Genomic DNA, 24,297 nt, shown 5'->3' with positions numbered 1-24,297 from the left:
TAGCTCAGTTAAGAATAAGCAACTAATTTCACAAAAACACGAAAACTACAACGGCGGTAAAGAAATTGAGGTTGAATTTACATACAATCTTTGAAGATCAAAACAACATAAATCTTTCGATAAGGTATCAGTATTCTACATATCAAATTCTCCAATAGACGAATAGAAAAATCGGTTAATCATTTTAGTCGGCTGTGACTCTGTGAACGTGTGTCTTTGATTTCTTGACACATATTTGTGCATTGACACCTGTCAACAATGTTGTACGTCAAATTAAGGTAACTAGATAATTTGTTTCAGCAAAAAATCCTCAAAGCTGCAAGAGAAGGTGATCTTCCCCTGAATTCCTTCTGATTCCGTCCATTCTCTACTTATTTTCTTGTAATTTAGTCCTTAGATTTCCTATCAATTGCCTATCATCACAATGATTTCCTCTTATTTTTTAGTGATTTCTTTGATTTTCTTGATTTCCCGTTGAAGTTACAACACCGGTGCTTTACCAACCTATTTCCCGACCGATAAAATTTCCCTAAATGACGAATGACGTTTCAAATTAATACCAAAAGTCAAACTAGACAACTATTAAATGGAGTAGGCGTTAAAAACAGGGGAGGATTCCAAAAGTTTTGCTTTTTCCGGAAGTAAACAACCGAAAAAGTCCGAAAATTTTCCAAAAATCTCTTTTTATACAACCCAAAAATACCCAAAATCTATAGACCACCACCAATTTTTTCTATGTATAAGAAGCATAAAATAACAAGTTTTTATCAAGATTCAAATCCCAACTTTCCCTTATTTTCTTGTGATTTTGTTTAATCTCTCCTTATTTTTTGTGATTTCGTCTAAATTTCCCTGATTCCCTTGTCATTTCGTTCAACTTCCTCTTATTTCCTTGTGATTTTGTAAAACTTTCCTTGATTTTCCTTTAATTTGGTACACCCTCTCCTTTTTTCCTTGTGATTTCGTCAAAATTCTCCTGATTTCCATGTGATTTTGTTCAACCTCTCCTTATTTTTTGTAATTTCGTCTAAATTCTCATGATTTCCTTGTGATTTGGTTCAAACTCTTCCTTTTCCCTTGTGATTTCGTCTAAATTCTCCTGATTTTCGTATGAATTCGTGCAACTACCCTTTATTTCCTCGTGATTTTGTAAAACTTCCCCTGACCTCATTGTGGTTCCGTTCAACCTCCCCTTATTTTTTATGATTTCGTCTAAATTCCCCTGATTCTCTTGTCATTTTGTCCAACTTCCTCTTATTTCCTTGTGATTTTGTAAAACTTTCTTTGATTTTCTTATAATTTGGGACACCCTCTCCTTTTTTCCTTGTGATTTCGTCAAAATTCCCCTGATTTCCTTGTCATTTTGTTCAACTTCCTCTTATTTCCTTGTGATTTCGTCTAACTTCTCATGATTTCCTTGTAAGTTGGCCCAACTTCTCCTTCTTTCCTTCTAATTTCGTCAAACTTTCCCTAATTTTCTTGTGATTTTGTTCAACCCCCCCTTATTTTTTGTAATTTTTCGTCTAAATTTTTCTGATTTCCGTGTGATTTTGTGCAACTACCCCTTATTTCTTTGCGATTTTGTAAAAGTTCCCCTAATTTCATTGTGATTTCGTTCAACCGCCCCTTATTTTTTGTGATTTCGACTAAATTCTTGTGATTTCCTTGTCATTTCGTCCAACTTCCTTTTATTTCCTTGTGATTTCGTCAAAATTCCCTTGATTTTCTAATGATTTTGTCTAAATTCTCCTGATTTTCGTGTGATATCGTACAACTACCCCTATATCGTACAACTACCCCTTATTTCCTTGTGATTTTGTAAAACTTCCCCTGATTTCATTGTGATTTCGTTTAACCTCCCCTTATTTTTTGCGATTTCGTCTAAATTCCCCTGATTTCCTTGTCATTTCGTCCAACTTCCTCTTGTTTCCTTGTAATGTTGTTAAACTTTCCCTGTTTTCCTTGTAATTTGGTACACCCTCTCCTTTTTTTCTTGTGATTTTGTCAAAATTCCCCTGATTTCCTAGTGATTTCGTCTAAATTCTCTGATATCCGTGAGATTTCGTGCAACTTGTGATTTTGTAAAACTTCCCCTGATCTCATCGTGATTTCGTTCAACCTCTCCTTATTTTTTGTGCTTTCATTTAAATTCCCCTGATTTTCTTGTAATTTGGTCCAACCCCTCCTTTTTTCCTAGTAATTTCATTAGATTTCCTATCCATTGCCCCAGATGTCCTAATGATTTCCCCTCATTTTCTAGTGATTTCTTACTGATTTCCTAAGACTGATACACTGATTTCCCATGGAGGTTTCCCTCATGTGAAGATCTCCTCATTATGAAGTTTCTTCTGGGACAAGGCGGACAAGAAATGAACGCTGCGCTTTAGACATCGCCGCAAGCATCTCAAGTTTTCAAATCGTAAAGTTCTTGGACTGGGGACCTTCGCCAAGCAGAATGAAGTCATTCACTTTCTCCTCGAGACTTGGAGGACGTGTCTGAAGACACTTGTTTGATTGTTGAGTTTGTTTCGTAGGATCGGGACAAGAAGTGTGGTAATGAATTTCGCGTCTTCTAAAAGTATGTATTTGCACTCTTGACGAAGAAATAAACACAGTGTGATAACATCGATATAATACAAAATATTCTATAAAATCTCTCTAATTCTGAACGTACCATCGCGACCTAATCGCCGCCATGTTCTGCAAGTTCTCCTGATGGCTCCACGGCTTGAGCAGCTGCAGCTCTTTCTCCAACGACAAATCCTCCTTCAACTTCCCTCCGCCACGCTTCGGCGCTATTATGGACACAGCAACGTACGGCTTGGGATTCCTATCGAACAGTATCGGCTGTCCTGTCACTCTCTGATATGTAAATTGCTTCGAATACGTCCTCCAGTTATTGTCCTGAAACTCAACACTTCTTAAGACTTCCCCACGCGATTGGTACTCACGTTTTGCGGCGCCTTCTTGGCGGTCCTCAGCTTTCCGGTGGTCGTGGGGAACATTGTGGTCGTTTCTTTAGCGAGGAAAGCGTTGAGGGTCAAATTCTCCGCTTCGATGAGTCTTCTGAGCAGGATGCTGTCGCTGACGTTGCCTGGAAGATTCAAAAGACTATTTTCCTGGTGTTGGTGGTCGGACAAACCTAAGAAGTTGTGGATTTTGTTCCATTGGTTCGGATAGGCGGCGATTTTTATCATCAGCTCGAGGAGGAGCTCGCCGGCGGTTGCGTTCAACTTGCTCTCCTACGGCGGAGAAGAGGTGTATACAGGGGGCTTAGAAACAACGGAATTGGGAGGCATGTCTTTGATTGTTGTTTCTGTCACGGTGACAGTTGGCAGTTCGTGGGTGTAAATCAGGCTTCTCATTTTTTTAGAGACGGTTTTTTAAAAAATATGTCGTAGCTCGGTTAATCTGTGTTTTGAGCAGTCAACAAGACCAGATTCTTATGTAAAAAATCGCCGGGAAAATAATGGTAAAAACCGCATCTTTCTATCTGTCATATTTCAGAGTTACCGAGGTTTAAACATGGAGGAACTGAAAATTCACTAACCGAGACTTAAACTCTTCTAACTGGCATATTTAGAGACCTACGTTGATGACAAAACCGGATTCTGATGTAAAGAATCGCGAGAAAAACAATGGTAAAAACCGCATTTTTTTATCTGTCATAGTTTCGGAGTTACCGAGGTTTATACATGGAGAAACTAAAAATTCACTAACTGAGACTTAAAAGGCTTCTAACTCAGTTAGTTGTAGACCTCGATTAATGGCAAGACCGGATTCTTATGTAAAAAATCGCGAGAAAAACTATGGTAAAAACCGCATCTTTCTATCTGTCATAGTTTCGGAGTTACCGAGGTTTATACATGGAGAAGCTAAAAATTCACTAACCCAAACTTTAAATACTTCTAACTTAGTTATTTGCAGACCCACGTTAATGGCAAGACCGGATTCTTATGTAAAAGATCGCGAGAAAAACGATGGTAAAAACCGAATTTTTTTATTTGTCATAGTTTCGGAGTTACCGAGGTTTATACATGGAGTAACTAAAAATTCACTAACTGAGACTTAAAAGGCTTCTAACTCAGTTAGTTGTAGACCTAGGTTAATGGCAAGACCGGATTCTTATGTGAAAAATTACGAGAAAAACGATGGTAAAAACCGCATCTTTCTATCTGTCATAGTTTCAGAGTTATCGAGGTTTAAACTTGGAGGAACTGAAAATTCACTAACCGAGACTTAAACTCTTCTAACTGGCATATTTAGAGACCTACGTTGATGACAAAACCGGATTCTGATGTAAAAAATAGCGAGAAAAACAATGGTAAAAACCGCATTTTTTTATCTGTCATAGTTTCGGAGTTACCGAGGTTTATACATGGAGAAACTAAAAATTCACTAACTGAGACTTAAAAGGCTTCTAACTCAGTTAGTTGTAGACCTCGATTAATGGCAGGACCGGATTCTTATGTAAAAAATTGCGAGAAAAACGATGGTAAAAACCGCATCTTTCTATCTGTCATAGTTTCGGAGTTACCGAGGTTTATACATGGAGAAGCTAAAAATTCACTAACCCAAACTTTAAATACTTCTAACTTAGTTATTTGCAGACCCACGTTAATGGCAAGACCGGATTCTTATGTAAAAGATCGCGAGAAAAACGATGGTAAAAACCGATTTTTTTTATTTGTCATAGTTTCGGAGTTACCGAGGTTTATACATGGAGTAACTAAAAATTCACTAACTGAGACTTAAAAGGCTTCTAACTCAGTTAGTTGTAGACCTAGGTTAATGGCAAGACCGGATTCTTATGTGAAAAATTACGAGAAAAACGATGGTAAAAACCGCATCTTTGTATCTGTCATAGTTTCAGAGTTATCGAGGTTTAAACATGGAGGAACTGAAAATTCACTAACCGAGGCTTAAACTCTTCTAACTGGCATATTTAGAGACCTACGTTGATGACAAAACCGGATTCTGATGTAAAGAATCGCGAGAAAAACAATGGTAAAAACCGCATTTTTTTATCTGTCATAGTTTCGGAGTTACCGAGGTTTATACATGGAGAAACTAAAAATTCACTAACTGAGACTTAAAAGGCTTCTAACTCAGTTAGTTGTAGACCTCGATTAATGGCAGGACCGGATTCTTATGTAAAAAATTGCGAGAAAAACGATGGTAAAAACCGCATCTTTCTATCTGTCATAGTTTCGGAGTTACCGAGGTTTATACATGGAGAAGCTAAAAATTCACTAACCCAAACTTTAAATACTCTAACTTAGTTATTTGCAGACCCACGTGGCAAGACCGGATTCTTATGTAAAAGATCGCGAGAAAAACGATGGTAAAAACCGAATTTTTTTATTTGTCATAGTTTCGGAGTTACCGAGGTTTATACATGGAGTAACTAAAAATTCACTAACTGAGACTTAAAAGGCTTCTAACTCAGTTAGCTGTAGACCTAGGTTAATGGCAAGACCGAATTCTTATGTGAAAAATTACGAGAAAAACGATGGTAAAAACCGCATCTTTCTATCTGTCATAGTTTCAGAGTTATCGAGGTTTAAACTTGGAGGAACTGAAAATTCACTAACCGAGACTTAAACTCTTCTAACTGGCATATTTAGAGACCTACGTTGATGACAAAACCGGATTCTGATGTAAAGAATCGCGAGAAAAACAATGGTAAAAACCGCATTTTTTTATCTGTCATAGTTTCGGAGTTACCGAGGTTTATACATGGAGAAACTAAAAATTCACTAACTGAGACTTAAAAGGCTTCTAACTCAGTTAGTTGTAGACCTCGATTAATGGCAAGACCGGATTCTTATGTAAAAAATCGCGAGAAAAACGATGGTAAAAACCGCATCTTTCTATCTGTCATAGTTTCGGAGTTACCGAGGTTTATACATGGAGAAGCTAAAAATTCACTAACCCAAACTTTAAATACTTCTAACTTAGTTATTTGCAGACCCACGTGGCAAGACCGGATTCTTATGTAAAAGATCGCGAGAAAAACGATGGTAAAAACCGAATTTTTTTATTTGTCATAGTTTCGGAGTTACCGAGGTTTATACATGGAGTAACTAAAAATTCACTAACTGAGACTTAAAAGGCTTCTAACTCAGTTAGCTGTAGACCTAGGTTAATGGCAAGACCGAATTCTTATGTGAAAAATTACGAGAAAAACGATGGTAAAAACCGCATCTTTCTATCTGTCATAGTTTCAGAGTTATCGAGGTTTAAACATGGAGGAACTGAAAATTCACTAACCGAGACTTAAACTCTTCTAACTGGCATATTTAGAGACCTACGTTGATGACAAAACCGGATTCTGATGTAAAGAATCGCGAGAAAAACAATGGTAAAAACCGCATTTTTTTATCTGTCATAGTTTTGGAATTACCGAGGTTTATACATGGAGAAACTAAAAATTCACTAACTGAGACTTAAAAGGCTTCTAACTCAGTTAGTTGTAGACCTCGATTAATGGCAAGACCGGATTCTAATGTAAAAAATCGCGAGAAAAACGATGGTGAAAACCGCATCTTTCTATCTGTCATAGTTTCGGAGTTACCGAGGTTTATACATGGAGAAGCTAAAAATTCACTAACCCAAACTTTAAATACTTCTAACTTAGTTATTTGCAGACCCACGTTAATGGCAAGACCGGATTCTTATGTAAAAGATCGCGAGAAAAACGATGGTAAAAACCGATTTTTTTTATTTGTCATAGTTTCGGAGTTACCGAGGTTTATACATGGAGTAACTAAAAATTCACTAACTGAGACTTAAAAGGCTTCTAACTCAGTTAGTTGTAGACCTAGGTTAATGGCAAGACCGAATTCTTATGTGAAAAAGCATGAGAAAAACGATGGTAAAAACCGAATTTTTTTATTTGTCATAGTTTCGGAGTTACCGAGGTTTATACATGGAGAAACTAAAAATTCACTAACTGAGACTTAAAAGGCTTCTAACTCAGTTATTTGTAGACCCACGTTATTAGCAAGACCGGATTCTTATGTAAAAAAGTGCGTGGAAAATGATAATAAATACCGCATCTTTTTATCTGTCAAAATTTCGCAGTGATCGACGTTTATTCATGGAGGAACTAAAAATTCACTAACCGAGACTTCGAACGCTTCTAACTCAGACTTTAGTAGATTTACGTTAATGGTAAGACCGGATTCTTATGTAAAAAATTGCGAGAAAAACGATGATAAAAACTGCATCCTTCTATCTGTCATAGTTTCAGAGTTATCGAGGTTTAAACATGGAGGAACTGAAAATTCACTAACCGAGACTTAAACTCTTCTAACTGGCATATTTAGAGACCTACGTTGATGACAAAACCGGATTCTGATGTAAAACATCGTGAGAAAAACGATAGTAAAAACCGCATTTTTCTATCTGTCATAGTTTCAGAGGTATCGAGGTTTATACAATGAGAAACTAAAAATTCACTAACTGAGACTTAAAACGCTTCTGACTCAGTTAGTTGTAGACCTAGATTAAAGGCAAGACCGGATTCTTACGTAAAAAAATGCGAGAAAAACGATGCTAAAAACCACATCTTTCTATCTGTCATAATTCCACCTTTAATCCTAAGTTTGACGTTAAAATGAAGTGACAAGAAACGCCTCTTCAATCAAAGACATGACTTCTAATTTCAAAGGTGATTTCGATCGAGTTTTCTAGTTATAAATTGTGGGAAAACTCACATCGAGCGCAGCATCCTTGGTCTGGGTTAACGTCACTACAACAAAAAGGGAATTCAGGTAATTGCATATTTGACAATTGAATTTGTCAAAAACGAACATCAGAGTTGAGGAATTTCGAACAAAAACACAAAAAGGGACAAAACTAAACACACCAGAAGAACCAAAATACAAATGACGGTGCTAAAACAGCAGGAACAACAGGAGTACATTACCCGAATGAAATCCAATCAGAAGGGCATAGTACAAAGCGAATTCAATATCGTAGGTCATATTTCTTCTTAAGAGGTGCTTGTCATGGTCACAGCCCCACAACCAAATCTACTCCTTCATACTCTTGTCAGAGACGAACCAATGAAGCTAAAACTGTAAATTTAGTGGTTTTTTACCCCAAAACACGATAATTATACAGTTTGGAGAAGATGACAGATTGCGATCGATCCTGCGCACTTTTACTGAAACGCACCCCTATTGGGGGAGATGCATATGATTTTGGTCTGATATACTCAAGGTCGACGATTTGTCCTCCACTGCCTTTGTCCATGTGAAGGAAAAGTGGAGGGTAAACTCGCATGGACCCCCAGTGGCGCTAAAAACAACATAGAAGAAGGTGAGATTTAACTAAATTTCGGTCCATTTCACCCTTATTTTTCGCGTGGTTTAAATTAATTGCATGTTAGATGAGGTTGCGGTTGCGCGCACCAATTTTGAGATATTGATAAGCGCAATCAATAGAAGCAGTGGCGGCGACTCCACCGCCCAAAAATCATGTGAATTTCATCTTATTTATTTAATAGTACAAATATGAATAAGTGTGTAAAAATATTGTAGAAATATAAAAATACTCTTCAGGAGTTACAGAGCTTCGACCATAATGGCGATTCCTTGCCCCCCGCCGATGCAGGCTGAGCCGATTCCAAACTTGGCCTTCCTCCTCCTCAACTCGTGGACCAAATGCGCGGTGATTCTCGAGCCGGAAGCCCCCAATGGGTGCCCCAACGCAATAGCCCCACCGTTGACGTTGAGCTTGTTGAGGTCCAACTTCAAGTCTTTGGCGCAGGCGAGGGTTTGCGCCGCGAACGCTTCGTTTATCTAAGAATCATAACGTGACAGAAATACGTATGAATTGAGTTACAACGTACCTCAACCAAGTCGATGTCGTCCAGGGTCTTCCCCGTCGCTTTCAGCACGTTGCGGATGGCCGGCACGGGCCCGATGCCCATAATAGTGGGGTCAACCCCAACGACCGAGAAGGCGACGATTCTTGCAAGGGGGGTGAGGTTGTGCTTGCCGGCTGCGGCCTCGCTGGCGACGATGACGGCCCCAGCTCCGTCGCAAATTCCAGAGGCGGATCCAGCCGTCACAAGCCCATTTTCTTTGAACAGAGTTGGGAGCTTCTTCAGGCCGTCCAAGGTGGTCTGGGGGCGGGGATGCTCGTCGAAATCCACACTCACCGTTCCCTTCTTCTTGTCCTTCAACTCCACGGGGGCGATTTCTTCCTTGAACCTCCCCGCGTCTTGAGCTGCAACCACTTATCAAACTCTGTGTTAACAGTCCAGAAGACTTACCGGCCTTCCAGCTCTGTTGGGATTTCAGCGCGAACGCGTCCACCTCGTCGCGGGTCACGTTGAACTGCGCCCCCAACTTCTCCGCTGTGAGCGCCATCGGCATTTTACAATAAGAGTCGGTGAGCCCCAACCACAAAGAATCCTCCAAGACGATGTTCTGGCCTAGGGGGACCCCGAAGCGGACGTTTCTTGCCGCGTGTGGGACTTGCGACATGTTGTCGGCGCCCCCGGCCAGACACACCTCGCCCACTCCGGTGAGGATGTCTTGCACGGCGTTGACTATGGACTGGAAGCCGGAGCCGCAGAGTCTATTAACAAGAAGCGCGGGTCGGTCTTGGGGGATCCCACATCGCAACGCGGCGTGGCGGGGGATGAAGGCCCCATCAGACGAAGAGTTCTAACAAGGGGGCGTTAATAAGGGGTGAAAAAACAAAAAATTGCAGACGTACAGTGAGGACGTTTCCGACGGTCACGGTGTCGATCAGCTCGGGTTTGATGTTTGCGGCTGTTAGGGCTGCTTTGGCGGCGACGGTTTGCAGGTCGGTGGCGGAGGTTTTGGTGAATTTACCTCCGTATGTGCCGAAGGGCGTGCGTTTCGCAGCGACGATTACAACGCCTGGAACTAAAGGTTAGAACTGGAGGAATTTTCGGCGCTCTTACCTTTCACTAATGAAGTCATTTTTGGTCTTTTGGGAGCTGCGGCACCAGACGATGTTTATGTAGGTTCGTTGGCGATGAACTCGGGCGAGAGAGTAAAGTCCAAAGTTCTAAAAAATTGAAAGTAATGGTGTGGGTAATAAAAATAAGATAAGAGAAAAGCACCTCCACGTAACGCTGCAACGGAGGATTAGGATTGAAATGAAACAAATATTTATATTGTGTGTTTATTTGAAGAAATTCGCATTGAGGTTAGAGGAAGGTCCTTGACTTCTTCAGGGTCACCAGTGGCGCGCGTGGTTGATTGCAACGAGCGGCCTGAAAAGTGGAGAGATGTTGGTAGTACTGATAAAAGGCGACCACAAGGTGATTCTTTTCAATATGAATCAAAGGCGGCTGCTTTTTAATATGAATCAACGGCGGCGTTGAACATTTTAGGTATGTCGGTTCTTATACCAGACGATTTTGCACAAATTGAAAGAAAAAGTGATCGAAATGTTTGTCTTGACCTACAGAAATGGATTATTTTTGTCAAAACGGCCAAAACTTCTTCTGATGGTCGAAATTCGTTAAATGAAGAACGAAAATTAAATTTGACAGATGACAGCTTCATGACAGTTCCCTTGGACGCATTGACGTAACATGTAGGAAAATTTCGTGTATGAAATTTGGTAAACGTGTAAAAAATGGCTTCAATTCATGTTAGTCGCATGTTTTGACAGTTCGTTTCTGACGCAACAACAAATTGCGGTCGTTTGGTGTTTTTTGTTACAGATCCACAAATAATTAAAATACGTCCCCTTGACCCACATTGATTCTACGCTCATGTGTCTACCCATCAATCAGTGTGGGATTCGCTACGACCTACGTGCTAAAATGCAAAGCCACCTTTGATTGATATTAAAGGAGTCTCTACAAGGTTAAACGAATTCTTACAATGCTGAAAAAATATTTATTCAAACAAACAGCGGAATGGTAATTCCATCAAGTCAAAATGGATACTGTAACTGTTAAATTTTAAAGTTAAGTATCACAGTGTTGTTTACAAAAAAACATCAAACAATGTATAAATTCAAAAATCCAATTATAAACTAAAAACATTAAAAAAACTTATTTCTAGAAGAACAAAAAACACAAATTCTGGAACAAAACCTCGAGTAATTCTACCAAACTTCATCCTCATTATCCTGCACCGGAGCCCCGAGATCCTGTGCGCGCCCAAAGTCGTCCTAAAACAAAATCCACTCAAAACTGAACAAATCAATCAAACAATTGACTCACCCCTCTGATATCTCTGCCACCGAACTGGTTCCTCCCGCCCCCTTGACTATAACTTCCCAACCAATCCGGCACCTCCTGCTTGGCCTGCGACAAAATCTTCGCCAATTCCCCCGCGAGATTCGCATCTTTGTCTTTATCAAAAAAGCTGGTGGCCCTCCCGTGGTTCCCCACCCTCCCAGTCCTCCCGATCCTATGCACGTACTCGTCGATCTGACTCGGGAGATCGAAATTCACCACGTGCTGGACCCCCTTGATATCCAGTCCTCGCGCCGCGACGCCCGTCGCGACGAGAACATTGCGTCTTCCGCTCTTAAAGTCGGCCAAGGCTTCCTCTCGCTCGCTCTGGTACCGATCGCCGTGGATGCTGGTGCACTTGATGCCGCGTTCGCTGAGGAAAGAGGCGAGGAAGTCGGCGATGCGCTTGGTTTCGACGAAGACGAGGGTGCGTTCATCAGGGGATTGTTCGAGGATGCTTTGGAGCTTGGGGCGTTTGTCGAACTGGCTCACTTGGAAGAACTTCTGCTCGACGTCGGTGGAGGCGCTGCCCACGATGCCGACGGCGAGGAAAATGTAGTTGTGGAGGAAGCGGGCGGCGAGCTGTTGGATCTCTTCGGGGAAGGTCGCGGAGAACATGAGCGTCTGTCGCTCGCCCTGGAACGATAACAAAGTCATTCGCTTGCAGTTTCGAGGGAAAAACGCGCGTCAGATTACATTACAATCTGAAGGAATTTGCGGATTTTGTGATTTTAACGAGGTGGCCCTCGGAAATCAATGGATCGCTTTTGGATATTACTTACAGTAGCCGGCATCGTGGAGTGACTGAGCATCTCCTCGACGTCCCCCAGGAACCCCATGTCCAACATCCGATCGGCTTCGTCCAAAACGAAGTACTTCAAAGCGGAGAACGAGACGTGTCCTCGATTGACAAAATCTTTCAGTCTTCCAGGTGTGGCTACCAAAATGTGACAACCCAACTGTAATAAAAAAGAGTTTTAATGGGTTCATTAAGTGGTGGTTGATTGGGTGGTACCAAAACTTTATTGCGCTGGTGGCTCGTTGAGGTGCCCCCATAAACAACTTGGACTTTAATGGTGGAATTGTAGGCGAATTTCCTGCCTTGTTCGAAAATCTGTATGGCCAACTCCCTCGTCGGCGACATGATGACCACAATGGGATGAGCCGCGTTGTTCTCCGTGTCCGGCGGGTTTTTATTAGTCAACAAATCGTGGATAATTGGTAACATAAAAGCGGCAGTTTTTCCAGAGCCGGTCTGAGCGCAACTCATCAAATCCCGCCCGTTCAAAACCACCGGAATCGAATACTTCTGAATCGGCGTCGGTTTACTATACCCAGACCTCTGAATATTTTCCAGGAGATGCGGCCGCAACCCCGACCCCTCGAAACTCGTGATGGGTTCAGGCGCCTCGTTCCCCGTCACATTCACTTCGATTTCGTCCAACTTTATGAAGTTCACGCCGCTGGAGATGCCGCTGGTGAAGAGGTCCTCCACGTTCTCCACCTCTTTCGGAACGTAGATCTCGCGTTTCTTTTCCGGTTCTTCGCCGCCTTCGCCTTTGCTTTCTCCGAAGTCGCGGCGGGAGCCGCCGCCGCGACCACCTCCGAAATCGTCACGGCCGCGACCGCCGCGGCCTCCGAAGTCGTCGCGGGAGCCTCCACGGCCGCCACGACCTCCGCGGCCACCACGTCCTCCACGTCCGCCGCGCCCTCGGCCGCCACCGTCGCCGTCGTTCCACGAGAAGCCGCCACCCCCGCCGCCGCCTTCATTCCAGTCGTCGGTTTGGCGGCCGTTTGTTGTGGCTCCTGAAAAGAAAGAATGTGAAGGGAAAAGTTTGACGAGTTTTGGGCCGATTTCTTCAGAATTAACAATTGGAACTTGATAAAAACTCGTAATTTGATGTAGACAACTGTCAAATGAGAAGTGTTACCAACATAAATCAAATTCCAAAACTTCTGTCAGCCGACTTTTTAATAATTTGCGCACTTTGAACATGAAAATCATAGAAGAAATCACTCGGAATGTAATTATAGTTTTATCGAACTGTTTGTAGAAAATCTATTTTAGGAAGAACGTAGAATGATAAGCGATACTATGAAACAAACGATAAGAACGAAGAAAAATTATAAAAGAAAGCGTCAGTCCCCACATTGGGGCGAAAACCTCACGACCTTGACGCTGCTTTACTACGCAATAGCAAACTCCGTGAGGTAGAGCCCCCTTTCCCAACTCACCATTACTATCACCCCACGAATCTCCTCCTCCGCCTCCACCCCAGCTGTCGCCCCTATCGGCCGGAATGAATCCCCGTCCGGCTGAGAATCTGCACCCTCCTTCAGCTACGCCCCCTCGTGACTCCTGAAAACGACAGACATGAACAAATCGCCCCCTTGTCCCCCAAAACTTACAAAACTTGACGCAGGAGCAGCGTTGCTGGGAACGTCCCAATCATCGTCATCACACATCTTGGACTAGTTTGAACACGAAAGAATTCTTGAGTATTGTACAGCACGTGCTGGAGATCTGTGAAGCAAAGTGTAAGCAAAAAAGATGGCCTTGGAAATACCTGAACGCGAACGAAATTTCCTAATTAACAGCAATTTTTAAGGGATTTCTGAGCAACATACCTGAGAATCCTCGTGGGGGCAAAAACGGCGAGAGATTAACGTGAAAGAAAAACGCGAACTCAGCCGATGGAATCTTCTTTCTTTGGTTAGAAAGCAGCGACCTTGATTATTTGCCGGTAAAATTTGACGTTTGGAGCGGGGCCCGTACCAACCCACCATGCAAAGTCCCTAGAAAAACGGAATTTTCCTTAATTTTCCGGTCGAAAAAATTTATTTTCGCAACGTGAGCACTGTGTTTAACCATCACAGTGCGGCGGTGTCGGGAAAACCGACAAATCCTCCGGTTTTGGGGTAAAAACGCAAATACGCACTGTGGTGACTTTTCGTTTTGTCCTGTTGGTACCGGATTTTTCAAATCATGAACTGTCACTGCTAGTTAAGTAAGTCATTTCGAGAGCGAGTTTTGTGCGCGCCGACAGCCCCCATGAGTGTCTTTAGTACTTAAGTTCCGCAAAATGAACGTTGCATGCATAATTTGTAGTGATTTGATAGCCTCCCATGGTGAGGTCTATTCCACTCATTGCGGTCATGTTTTCCACTACGCCTGTCTCATTCAGTGGCTCGAAAGGTGAGTTTCCCCCGTTGTGGTCGACAGTAAAGTGTCTTTTTGCAGGTCCAAGACATGTCCGCAGTGTCGAAACAAAGCGTCGGAGAAGACGATCCATCGAATTTATCTCAACATTGCAAACACGGATGCTAAGGCTGATGTTGCGACTTTGCAAAGTTCTTTAGATAATGCGCAGTTTCAGTTGATGCTCAAAGAAAAAGACATTAAGAACTTCAAGGAGAAGTACAGTAAAATGAAGGAACAGAACGGTTCAATGCGGTGGGTAAAAAACGAGTTTTATGGGGGCTACAATTGGTTTTTGCAGGAACGAGATTATTGAGTTGGAGGGCCAGTTGAGGAGTCACGATTCTGTAGTTTTAGCCCTAAAGGAGCAAATTTCGTTCTATAAAAGTAAGGCCAGGGAAAGGGACAAGTATGTTGAGGAAATCACCAAATTGAAGACAAGGCTCAAACAGATGGAGGCTATAGATACGGCGATAAACGGGACGAGAGAGGAAGTCACCGACATGTTAAAAAACGGAAATGATGTGGACTCCCTGGTAATTCTAGTAGCGACTTTGAAAAAGTAAGATCTGCAAGGATTAATCAACGACTCCACTAAGTTTTTAGGGCTCTACTGGACGCGGAAAAGAAGAAAATCTACGTCGAACACAAGTTCAAACAAGCCCAAAATGAACTGACGTCAAATAAGCGAGAAGTTATGGTTTTAGACATGACCAACAAAGACTTGAGGAAGGAGCTGGAGGAATTGAAATCATCCTCATCACGAGCCCCCATTTTACCAAAAATTCCTAAGCGCCCACTGCAAGAATCCAAAGTTAAAGAGGACGAGCCCGACACTGCTTGTTCACTTGAAACAATAAGTGTCTCGTCGTCCCCGTCAGTTTCCGAGGTAAATTGGAATCAAGTCCGCAATGGAATCGTGAAGTCATGTCGATACTTAATTCCGTTTTTCTAGGAGGGGGAAAAATCCAGTGACGCCTTAGATTCTCCTTACTTAAATCTGAAGAAATGCGGTCCTGCCTTGAATGTCGCGTTACACAAGAGAAAAACCGTTTCGGACCTGTCAGTTCTGCCAAAAGAGGTAAGGTGAAGAGGTTGGTAGCCCTGTATTGTAATTTTTTTGACAGATGTCCATATTTAAAAAAGTCAAACCGAACATAGACACGGCGAGGTCCTGTCAGTTAGATAGGGTTATGTATAACGGTCTGGGTGGGCAATCCAAAGAGGATTTGTATCCAACGCCGAAACTTGCAGAGTTTAAAAGACGGAGGGTCGATCCAACTACCTCTTATAAAAAGTTCAGAAAAATGAGTGTGAATTTGACGCTCAAACACTAATTTTGTATTACTTTTTTCTTAATAAACAATCTTTATACTAACGTCATGGTGTGCCATGACCAACGCCACCTACACAGTTCTAAATTTAACCCTTTAACTGTTGTACGTTTTGTCATTTTTCTCAGAAAATGCAAATGATAAGAATTTGAAATTTTGGGCACTAATGTAAACGGATAAGACGAATTGAATAAATAGATTCACATTTACGTGACATTTCCGGTTATGTCGGAAGTGGCAGTCAACTTGCTTATTTTAAACAGAACACCCTGTTTTAATTCTATATGAAAATTGAAGATCATTTTCTATATACCGTGTTATAGCTAAATTGTATAATTTCTGAAATATCTCTATTTTTCAAAAAAAATTAACTAAATTTGCATTATAAAAAAAATAGTTACTTGTTTCACTAGGCTAGAAAATGGTCTTTAATTTGTTTATAAAAGATCCACATAAAATTGAATTGTCAGATTGTCACCTTTCCAAAGCATGCTTAAAAAATTATAAACAAAAGAGTAAAAACACTTCTTAGTATGCTGAATCATTAATATTAGATACTTTAGCCTCAATATTAGATATCTAATATTAAGTAACCATGTAATTGAATGTTACACAAGGTGTTTAAAAATGTTTCTAGCATCAAAAAAATATTTGCTTTTAAATTAAATTAATTAAATTATTATTTATATTAAGTTTGAAATGTTTACTTTATGATCTATACGTTTAAATTACAAAAAATACACGACTTTTATTTAATCGGCAAATATGTATTTTGTCCTAAATTTGATGCTCTAAAAAAAGGTTTCCTAGTACTGCATATCCAATAATAGGTATCAAAAATCCGAATATGGGATATCCAATAATAGGATCTTAAAATTAAAATATTCTTCTCATTTATTTATCTCAAAGGTTTAATTGTATTTTAATGAACAAGTAATTGAAAATTAGTCGTAAAAATTAATAAAAATCTAGTCAACGACGTCTTTCTAAACAAGATGTTTATAAATGTTTCTAGCATCATAAATGGCTCTGGAATTCCGGTCGTGCACTACTTTGCCGCTTTGTTTTCATAGTGAATATAACTACCTTGAAAATTATTTATAATGTTACTTACGTCAACGACGTTTCAGTTACGGTTTTGTGTCGAAATTTTTGATTTTCAGGTTTCAAACCACAACTATAACAGTTTTCTTCTCAAAACTTACATTGCTTTATGAACGAGGTCAATTACAAATGTCAGTTGAAATATCTAAACCCACATTTATAATGAGCGGCAAATTTCTTTGACATTTCATAGCCACCCTTGATGCTAAAAACATTTATAAACACCTTGTATTATCATTGCCAAATTTGCGTAAAATGAGCACCAAATGTTGTTGAATAATCTTCTCGGTTTTCGATACCCCGAAAGGGATTTTTTATTTCTGGGCCAATTGCAGTACAAATAACGTGTAGGTCATCAAACAGTCATCTCGCTACTAACAGTTTCTTCAGGTGAATCGTCAATACTATAAGTCAGACTAATCTTCCTCTCGCTACTCATGTGCGGCCCATAAGAATTTTTACTTCGACATCCTTGTAATAATTGAATGCCATTACATACCCTTTTTCTATAATTTGATCATGAGTCGCCTTTGAATTTGATCACTATAATCATGCCAACTGACTCCCAAATCACAAGCATATCAAGAGTAGGCGATCTTCATCTTGGTGTTTGTTGCTGGACGCCTAGTTCACGATTACATGCCAAAGCAAAAAGAACACCGTGAAGTTCATCTTCGTTTTTGGGCTTCATCAAACAATTGAGAAAGAGCCTTTTTTCTCTCTTTTTTCCAGCAATGATTTTAATGCGTCCAAATAACTGTTGGTATTTTCATATTTGGCGACCGAACGATGCTTTTTGACTTCTTAACGTCAACGGATACAACATTCAAGTAGCTATTCTCGGCCAAAAAGATATGCTTGATCAGTATCTACTTCTTTCAGCTTCTGATGAACCAACTCTTGTAACATATAAGTATGTGTTTTTTGGTAAATTTTCGAATTGTGGTTATTTCGACTGTTTCATTATTAATAAGACGAAAAATTAGTTCCCGAATCTGATAATCTGCTAAAAGATATTCTAGGTAAACAATGCTTCCAGAGTTAACCCAGTGTGTGGTTTTTGCAGCATTTTCTCTTAACTTCCACAACATATTCTGGTTTTCGCAAATTTACCCCATAAAAGAATATACATACCTTAGTCGAGATTCATTGATGAATATTCCTTTATTTTTCATTACCATTCAACCCTCGATTTTCAACACCCCAATATTTACAGAGTCAATCTATTCTTATAGCATCTCCTCTTTAACGACAGCTTACACCGTTTATTGGTATGTCTTCGACTCATAGCCCTTTGGCCAATTGACAGAATAACAGGTCATTATTGTGTGAAAAGTTGATTTTGTGACATTTTATTTCAAACTTTTTACCAAAATATTTTATTATTAATACAATATACAATGATTCTTAGATTATTTTATCAACTAACTGAAATGAAAATACATACACCTAATAAACAAAAAAAAAAAGAAAATATCTAAAGAAAACTTATTTGTTGCCACATAGAATTTTTGCTTTGTTTATATCAATATTGTCGACTAAGTAATGCGCTGCCACATCCAAGTTTTTTTTTAAACACAACCCAACATAGATTTTGGTTCTAACATATTTATACTCGTCTTTGTCAAAAATATTATAATAATTTTTTTCAATAATTTGTTCAAGCGCAGCTCTTGAATTTTCCTTTGCTTTATCCTCCTTGAGAAATTTTAATTCCAATATGAGTCCACCTGTTCCACGAGTCACACATATGTCACACTCGTTTTTTCTTCCTTTTTGAGAACCTGTCTTGGCCTCGCGTGGATAAAACTTCTTCAGTTCGTCGGTATCTCGCAACTCTTCTGATACTTTCACAACTGCCCTACTAGACTGTGTTGTGAAAAGCTTGTTATTATATGTTAAAAAAAACAGGATGTGACGTAACTCTGATTCATTAAATGGAATTACCGCATCACCTGAGAAAAGAAGTGAAACCGCATTAACAAGGTTGCGTATTGCTTCTTCACGTTTTTCAGTTGCCCTTTCCTCAGATTCCACTATTTCACCTTTTTCTTCATTCTTATTTGCTTGTTCATTACTATTTGTTAGTAGCAGTCGATTCAGTGCTTCTATGTATCTCTCTATATTCTCAGGTTTGAGCTTATATTTGGTTTCAAAAAGCGACTGAGTGTAACATTTACGTTGGATTTCCGTCTTAATCTCAAAGTTTGGGATCTTTAGTACTACAGTATCCCCATACTTCTCAACTGCATTCAACAAACCCTCATCCCACAGTAGCTGCAAGAAGAAATCCACTTGTTCCTGATTCAACTTTGTAGATGGAAAAGAAATCGTATTTTTCAACTCCAATATATTATCAACGTCTGCCTCAGCTGCCACTATTATAGAATTCTCGCCATTAATAAGTTCGTTGATTCTCTTATATATCTCATGATGCACAAGCAATTTTTCTAAAATATCCAGTAAGCCTGAGTTAGGCCAATAAGTGTCAAACATTTTATTTCCTTGTTCAAAACTCTTGCTCAAATAGTTTAGAACAGACCAGCTATTGTAAATCGTTGCCCCATCTTTATTTAACGTTTGGTATCCATTATACCACTTTTTAACACCATCAAAATCATTCACTGCTTGCAATGCAGCATTCTCCAACAGATTTTGTACTTCTTGTTCTGTGAATCCATATATTTCAGAAATATGTTTTGTTTGGAGGAACAGAGCATGATATTGATTGTTTATCTCCCAGGAATATTTGCCTGAAAAGAGAACACAAGAACTAACTAATGAACGTTCCAAAAAATCGTTATCCTTCAAGCCTGCTGACAACATACCCCCAAGAAGACGCATGAGGAATTTCAGGGTCTCATTTCCCACCTTGTCTGTAATAGCTTTCATAATGGGCGGGTCGGCCTCGTCTACAAGTATAACAACTTTCTTGTTAAAGTGAGTGTACAAGATTCTAGACAAGAATTCCAAAGCATCTACTACATCCGCTTCAGAGAGTTCCTCCAACCTATTACGATCATAATATTTCAAAAATTGTTCGATGTCCTCCAGTTTCTTATTTTTGAAGCTCTTAGAACCGTCAGGAGCTGTTTCAAGCAGATACAGATGCTTTTTGAATGTCTCACTAATAGCATCCCTTAGGGAGTCTAAAACATCTGTTTCTGTTTTACCTTCCACACATTTAAGACTCAACGAAATCACAGGATATTGACCGCAATGTTGCTTAACAAATCGACCATGCTTTTGACCTAGCTTTAATTCCATAAACATCTTGTAATTATCAGAACTCTCTGGATTTGAAATTGGCCTTCCATCTTTATCCACTATTATCATCAAAAATACCTCGAGCATATTCATAAATGTAGATTTTCCAAAGCCCCTCGGGGCTGTTATCTGGACCCCAGATGCTGGAAGTTCAAATAAACGTTTTATGCCCTCGCTCTTATCTACAAAGGTGAGTTTTGTTCTGACGACGTTAAAGTCCTCTGTAGTTAAATCGGCGACATCTGATGCTTTTAATGAATCTGGTATGTGCAATTCCTGTAAAGAAAATTAAAAAAAACATTAATTTAACGAGCAATAAACCACACTTACTTACATATGCATGAAAAACAATAAATCAGCAAAACGAATCAAAGCACATGTAAAACAAAGACAAAAAACTACATTGCCCTAATTATCTTGATCAATCAATTCGTTATTACCTCTGGTGGTCTATTATCGGTAGTTACAATTTGGGCGCCATCAGTTTTTTCTTTGTCATGATCCCGGTTGACAGATTCACCCTCCGTATTCATTATTCTTCTTCTTTTCTTGTCTCTCTCATCCATGTCTATAATACAAGTATTAGTAATGAAGGAATAAATTAATAAACATTAATAGGCGCTATTGCGATTTTATTAGATTATTAATATATGTATGTAATAATAAAACACATAATAATAGTGGAACTAAACCGTTTTGGAAAGATTGCTTGAAATCTCATGTTTTACCCTGTAATTGCGTGTGTTCCTATAAATCTCCTATTTTTAGTAATCATATTTCGTAAATAACATGAGCTAATAACATGAAAGGCACTTATGGCGGAGTTCAAAAACTCCTAAGAGATATGCGGTGTATGTTCATTGTGCTGCTCACAATTTAAGATGTTTCTAATTTCAGTATCCTGCAACCTGTCACTTTGCAAAATTTAAATGATAACGATTTGTTAGAAAAAGCTTTAGTATTTGTCAATTTGTAGAAAAAAGTTAATATCGATGTCGTTTGCAAAGGAAATTCTTAGTTTTCGATCCGCTTTTCGACATCTTCTATAGGAGAACTCGCTGACTTATTAATTATCAAGAATCATTTTATGTCTTCAAGCTTTTCTGAAGTCTGCACTGCATTTCTGCTCTTGATTACCATCCCTCTAACTACGGCTAATGCCGAGCGATCATTTTCAAAATTGAAATTGACAAAAACTTATCTAATAAGAAATGGGACAGGAAAGGTTAAGCAGCTTAGCTGTTTTGTCCATCCAACATTCCATGGCCCGGAATTTGAACTTCGATGACGTAATTAACACTTTTGCTGAACAAAAAGCCAGAAAAAAAGAATTTTAATTATTTAAATTTGATTCTAAGACAAACGTAATTTCAGTTAAATTATTAGGTAATTGTTATAATTATAACGTTCGTATGTACAGCCGGGGAGAAAAAATCTTAAGACGTGAATGTCATTTAACTGTCGCATGGTGTAAAACCCCACTTAGAATTACTAACCTTCATTTTTGCATTGTCAATTTTCACAGTTTTAATTTTTTAATTTCTAAATACACTGAATTTCCAATATTGCAAGAACCTGAATGTAAATTATACCGCTCTGTTCTAAAGAGATTATTCTAATTTTATCGACTTTAAATACTTCATTCATGATAATTTTTAATTACAACTTGTCAATACTTTGGTGTTTTAAATGTCAGTAATGACAATGACAGTAATGTACAGACTACACTAAAATTTTTGAAACGCCAGAAAAATGACGTCTAAGATTTTGTTGTTCGCGGCTGTACCTATTTCACGTAGTGATTTATTATAAAATAAAAAATACCTACTGGCATTAGTTGAGCTTGAAAGACAAACTAAAAAATGAGAGCAATAAATGAAGAAACTCAAAAATTGTAAATTAAACGGAAAGTCAAGTATTGTTTGATTTGGACAACTTTTCTCGATCATGAAACTAGCAAACTAAGAATGGAAATAACTTACAGTACGAGTCAGCTTTAGGCAGATATTTCCTTTGCGATATTTAAAAACCTTTACAAAAACATAAATTCAGATAATTGCCTACCTGTACTTAGTTTTAGGTTAAGTACAACACGTGTTACAACTTCCCAGCAATAGTATAATAAATACAATTATTCTAGTTATTAATTACTACCATGTTTTGGACGTGAAAGCAATGTTTTTCTTTTATCACACTGAAAAATGGTAATAACAATGTACCACGTTCGTTGGTCAGGATTGTTATTTGATTTACTTTAATTTTAGACACAAGCGTTGAAAATGAACAGAATTTCAGATGAATTATATTTTACTTATAACATTTAATAAACATCAAGACATTTTACTTACACCGTAAGTTCAAATTTGCGAACACTAAAGAAAAATAACACACTCCAACCGCCAATGTCAACTGACAAGTTAAATGGAAACTGTATTATCGACTGAAACAGCGTCGCGTGCCAAGGTTACTGAAGTTTTGAGCCAATAGAAGCAGGCCTCTCAAACTGGCGCGAATACGTCATCGGAAAGCTCTTTTAAATTCCGATTGATTTTTTTCATTGCTATTATTATTTAAAACAGCAATACTTAACACTCTGATGTTTCTACAAGAACTTTGTTAAATAACAATGGCGATCAACAATGTTTTTACGTCGCAAAACAATTGACAGAACTTTCTTGTGACGTCATTTATGGTCGCACGTCCCTAGCAACCAAAAGAGGGTGGAGTTTCAGCCTTTGTAACGAGCAAACCTGCTTAATTTAGGAACCTTGAGTAAAAGGGGCGTCTGAACCACCAAAATGTTTTATAAAACAGAAACTTTGATTTAGTGACCTTAATGTAAACTAAACTCACATAAAATTTTGTCAAATAACCAAATGTCAATTTCTAGAAAGACAATGATGCCAACCGTTTCAAACTTAATTCCCCAAGATTCCAATCTTAAACAAACAACTGTGAAAGCATAGAAATTCGTTGCAACGGACGGTAAAGTTGCGTTTTCGCCCCCCGAGAAATGCGCATGCGTAGAGCAACAGCGATTTAGTCCGAACCATTCCCATGGTTGCCAAATTGTTTGGACGAGGAACGCGGTTATAATGGGTTGCCTAATTGGAAGGCTGTTACTGCTTATTTTAGCCGAAATAAACAAAGTTGTAGAAATAGTTGATGGAGATGGAAATAGATTTTGGAAGTGAAAATTTCACATTTTTTGCAATCATAAGAACTCAAGCGTAAAACATTTCGGTACCACAAATTGTATTGCAATTTCAAATTATGTTGCTTTGACTACAGCTTAGAGATATTAATAAATAATGCTTTATTGCTCCATTACTAAGGAAATTTGCTTACAATCAAATTGCAAATTGTAAATCGAGATGTTTTTTAATTTCTTTAAAAAGAACGTTATAAATGATTTTCAGACAATCTGAAAACGCAAATTAAACTTTTACAACAACATTTTGCAATTCTTTCAGAACCAACAGTTTCACTAACTGTTTTAACACAAATGTGGCAAAAAATCGCTAAGTAAAAAGTCAGCTTAGTAAGAAGTCAAAAATTTAATTGACTGTATGCCACGAATAATACTGACTGTTATCAGTATTCGACGAGGTAAAACACTCTGTCAATACCAACTGTAAAACTTGAGGTAAGAACCACAGCGAATCCTACTTTTGTTTTTTGTACTTTTTTGTAAAAAGTGTCATTTTTTTTTTAAAATTCAATTGAAAAATGTCATTTTTTTTTTTAATAAACATGTATTAGGAACCAATTTGGGATGAAACACTTAATTATTTAAAAAAATTTAATTTTCAAATTTTGCTTTATTTTTGCGGGGCAGTGTAGCCTATTGCGTGACCGACTTATCGCCGTTTTGTGCTTGATTTTTGAGGAGTATTAATAGTATTCATTAATTAATAGTATCTATTCTTGAATATCATGCAAATAAAGCCTTCCAGCTCTTAAATGGATAAAGAAAACCTGAAAAAATTTTCGAAACATTACATTTTAAGGTCTCCATCTACCCTTTTTCTAAGCTGTAACGTTACATGACACCCTGTATAGGAAAAATAAAAGAAATATATTAAACTTGTTTAGCGGCCAACTTTGGTGTTAAATTTTATAGTAATTTTAAGTTAATTGTGTTTGAGCGGTGT

General features: G+C 38.8%; 5 protein-coding genes and 1 long non-coding RNA gene across 8 annotated transcripts; 1 reads left to right on the top strand and 5 right to left on the bottom strand.

Moving 5' to 3' along the window:
• Nucleotides 1–2,568: 2,568 nt before the first annotated feature.
• On the bottom strand, nt 2,569–8,078 carry LOC148180644 (uncharacterized). 2 transcript variants are annotated; one of them, XM_088050191.1, is made up of 5 exons: nt 7,934–8,078; nt 7,722–7,756; nt 3,143–3,242; nt 2,952–3,094; nt 2,569–2,904 (listed from the first exon to the last, which is right to left on the bottom strand). In XM_088050191.1, the coding sequence occupies exons 1-5, from the start codon at nt 7,989–7,991 to the stop codon at nt 2,659–2,661; spliced, it is 582 nt and encodes a 193-aa protein (XP_087906317.1). In that variant the 5' UTR covers nt 7,992–8,078; the 3' UTR covers nt 2,569–2,658. The 2 variants fall into 2 exon arrangements, with proteins under 2 accessions (XP_087906317.1, XP_087906316.1); XM_088050190.1 differs by having other exon boundaries at nt 2,952–3,242.
• Nucleotides 7,987–8,425, bottom strand: LOC148180643 (uncharacterized). Of its 2 annotated transcripts, XR_015771725.1 has the most exons (3): nt 8,361–8,425; nt 8,129–8,307; nt 7,987–8,078 (listed from the first exon to the last, which is right to left on the bottom strand). It is a non-coding gene; the product is annotated as an uncharacterized LOC148180643 (long non-coding RNA). The 2 variants fall into 2 exon arrangements; XR_015771726.1 differs by lacking the exon at nt 8,361–8,425 and having other exon boundaries at nt 8,129–8,354.
• Nucleotides 8,426–8,489: 64 nt separating this feature from the next.
• yip2 (yippee interacting protein 2) lies at nt 8,490–10,199 on the bottom strand. Its single transcript, XM_088050188.1, has 6 exons — nt 10,109–10,199; nt 9,947–10,053; nt 9,736–9,902; nt 9,287–9,683; nt 8,861–9,240; nt 8,490–8,810 (listed from the first exon to the last, which is right to left on the bottom strand). Exons 2-6 carry the CDS (start codon nt 9,963–9,965, stop codon nt 8,574–8,576), a joined length of 1,200 nt encoding a protein of 399 aa, XP_087906314.1. The 5' UTR covers nt 9,966–10,053; nt 10,109–10,199; the 3' UTR covers nt 8,490–8,573.
• An 856-nt stretch (nt 10,200–11,055) lies between these two features.
• vas (ATP-dependent RNA helicase vasa) lies at nt 11,056–13,960 on the bottom strand. The gene is made up of 7 exons (XM_088050187.1): nt 13,868–13,960; nt 13,649–13,763; nt 13,475–13,598; nt 12,255–13,045; nt 12,022–12,198; nt 11,225–11,875; nt 11,056–11,172 (listed from the first exon to the last, which is right to left on the bottom strand). The coding sequence occupies exons 2-7, from the start codon at nt 13,703–13,705 to the stop codon at nt 11,107–11,109; spliced, it is 1,866 nt and encodes a 621-aa protein (XP_087906313.1). The 5' UTR covers nt 13,706–13,763; nt 13,868–13,960; the 3' UTR covers nt 11,056–11,106.
• Nucleotides 13,961–14,184: 224 nt separating this feature from the next.
• On the top strand, nt 14,185–15,872 carry LOC148180640 (uncharacterized). Its single transcript, XM_088033019.1, has 6 exons — nt 14,185–14,435; nt 14,481–14,693; nt 14,740–15,000; nt 15,045–15,327; nt 15,394–15,519; nt 15,566–15,872. Exons 1-6 carry the CDS (start codon nt 14,323–14,325, stop codon nt 15,773–15,775), a joined length of 1,206 nt encoding a protein of 401 aa, XP_087889145.1. The 5' UTR covers nt 14,185–14,322; the 3' UTR covers nt 15,776–15,872.
• Nucleotides 15,873–18,197: 2,325 nt separating this feature from the next.
• Nucleotides 18,198–22,583, bottom strand: LOC148180639 (uncharacterized). Its single transcript, XM_088033007.1, has 3 exons — nt 22,492–22,583; nt 20,584–20,711; nt 18,198–20,419 (listed from the first exon to the last, which is right to left on the bottom strand). The coding sequence occupies exons 2-3, from the start codon at nt 20,707–20,709 to the stop codon at nt 18,365–18,367; spliced, it is 2,181 nt and encodes a 726-aa protein (XP_087889133.1). The 5' UTR covers nt 20,710–20,711; nt 22,492–22,583; the 3' UTR covers nt 18,198–18,364.
• Nucleotides 22,584–24,297: the final 1,714 nt, after the last annotated feature.

This window comes from Gnatocerus cornutus, chromosome 1 (assembly GCF_029298725.1).
Source record: "Gnatocerus cornutus isolate USDA-ARS CGAHR chromosome 1, icGnaCorn1.1, whole genome shotgun sequence".
NCBI classification, from domain to species: domain Eukaryota; kingdom Metazoa; phylum Arthropoda; class Insecta; order Coleoptera; family Tenebrionidae; genus Gnatocerus; species Gnatocerus cornutus.
Note: the sequence above shows the minus strand (reverse complement) of the source record. Positions and strands in the feature narration are given on the sequence as shown.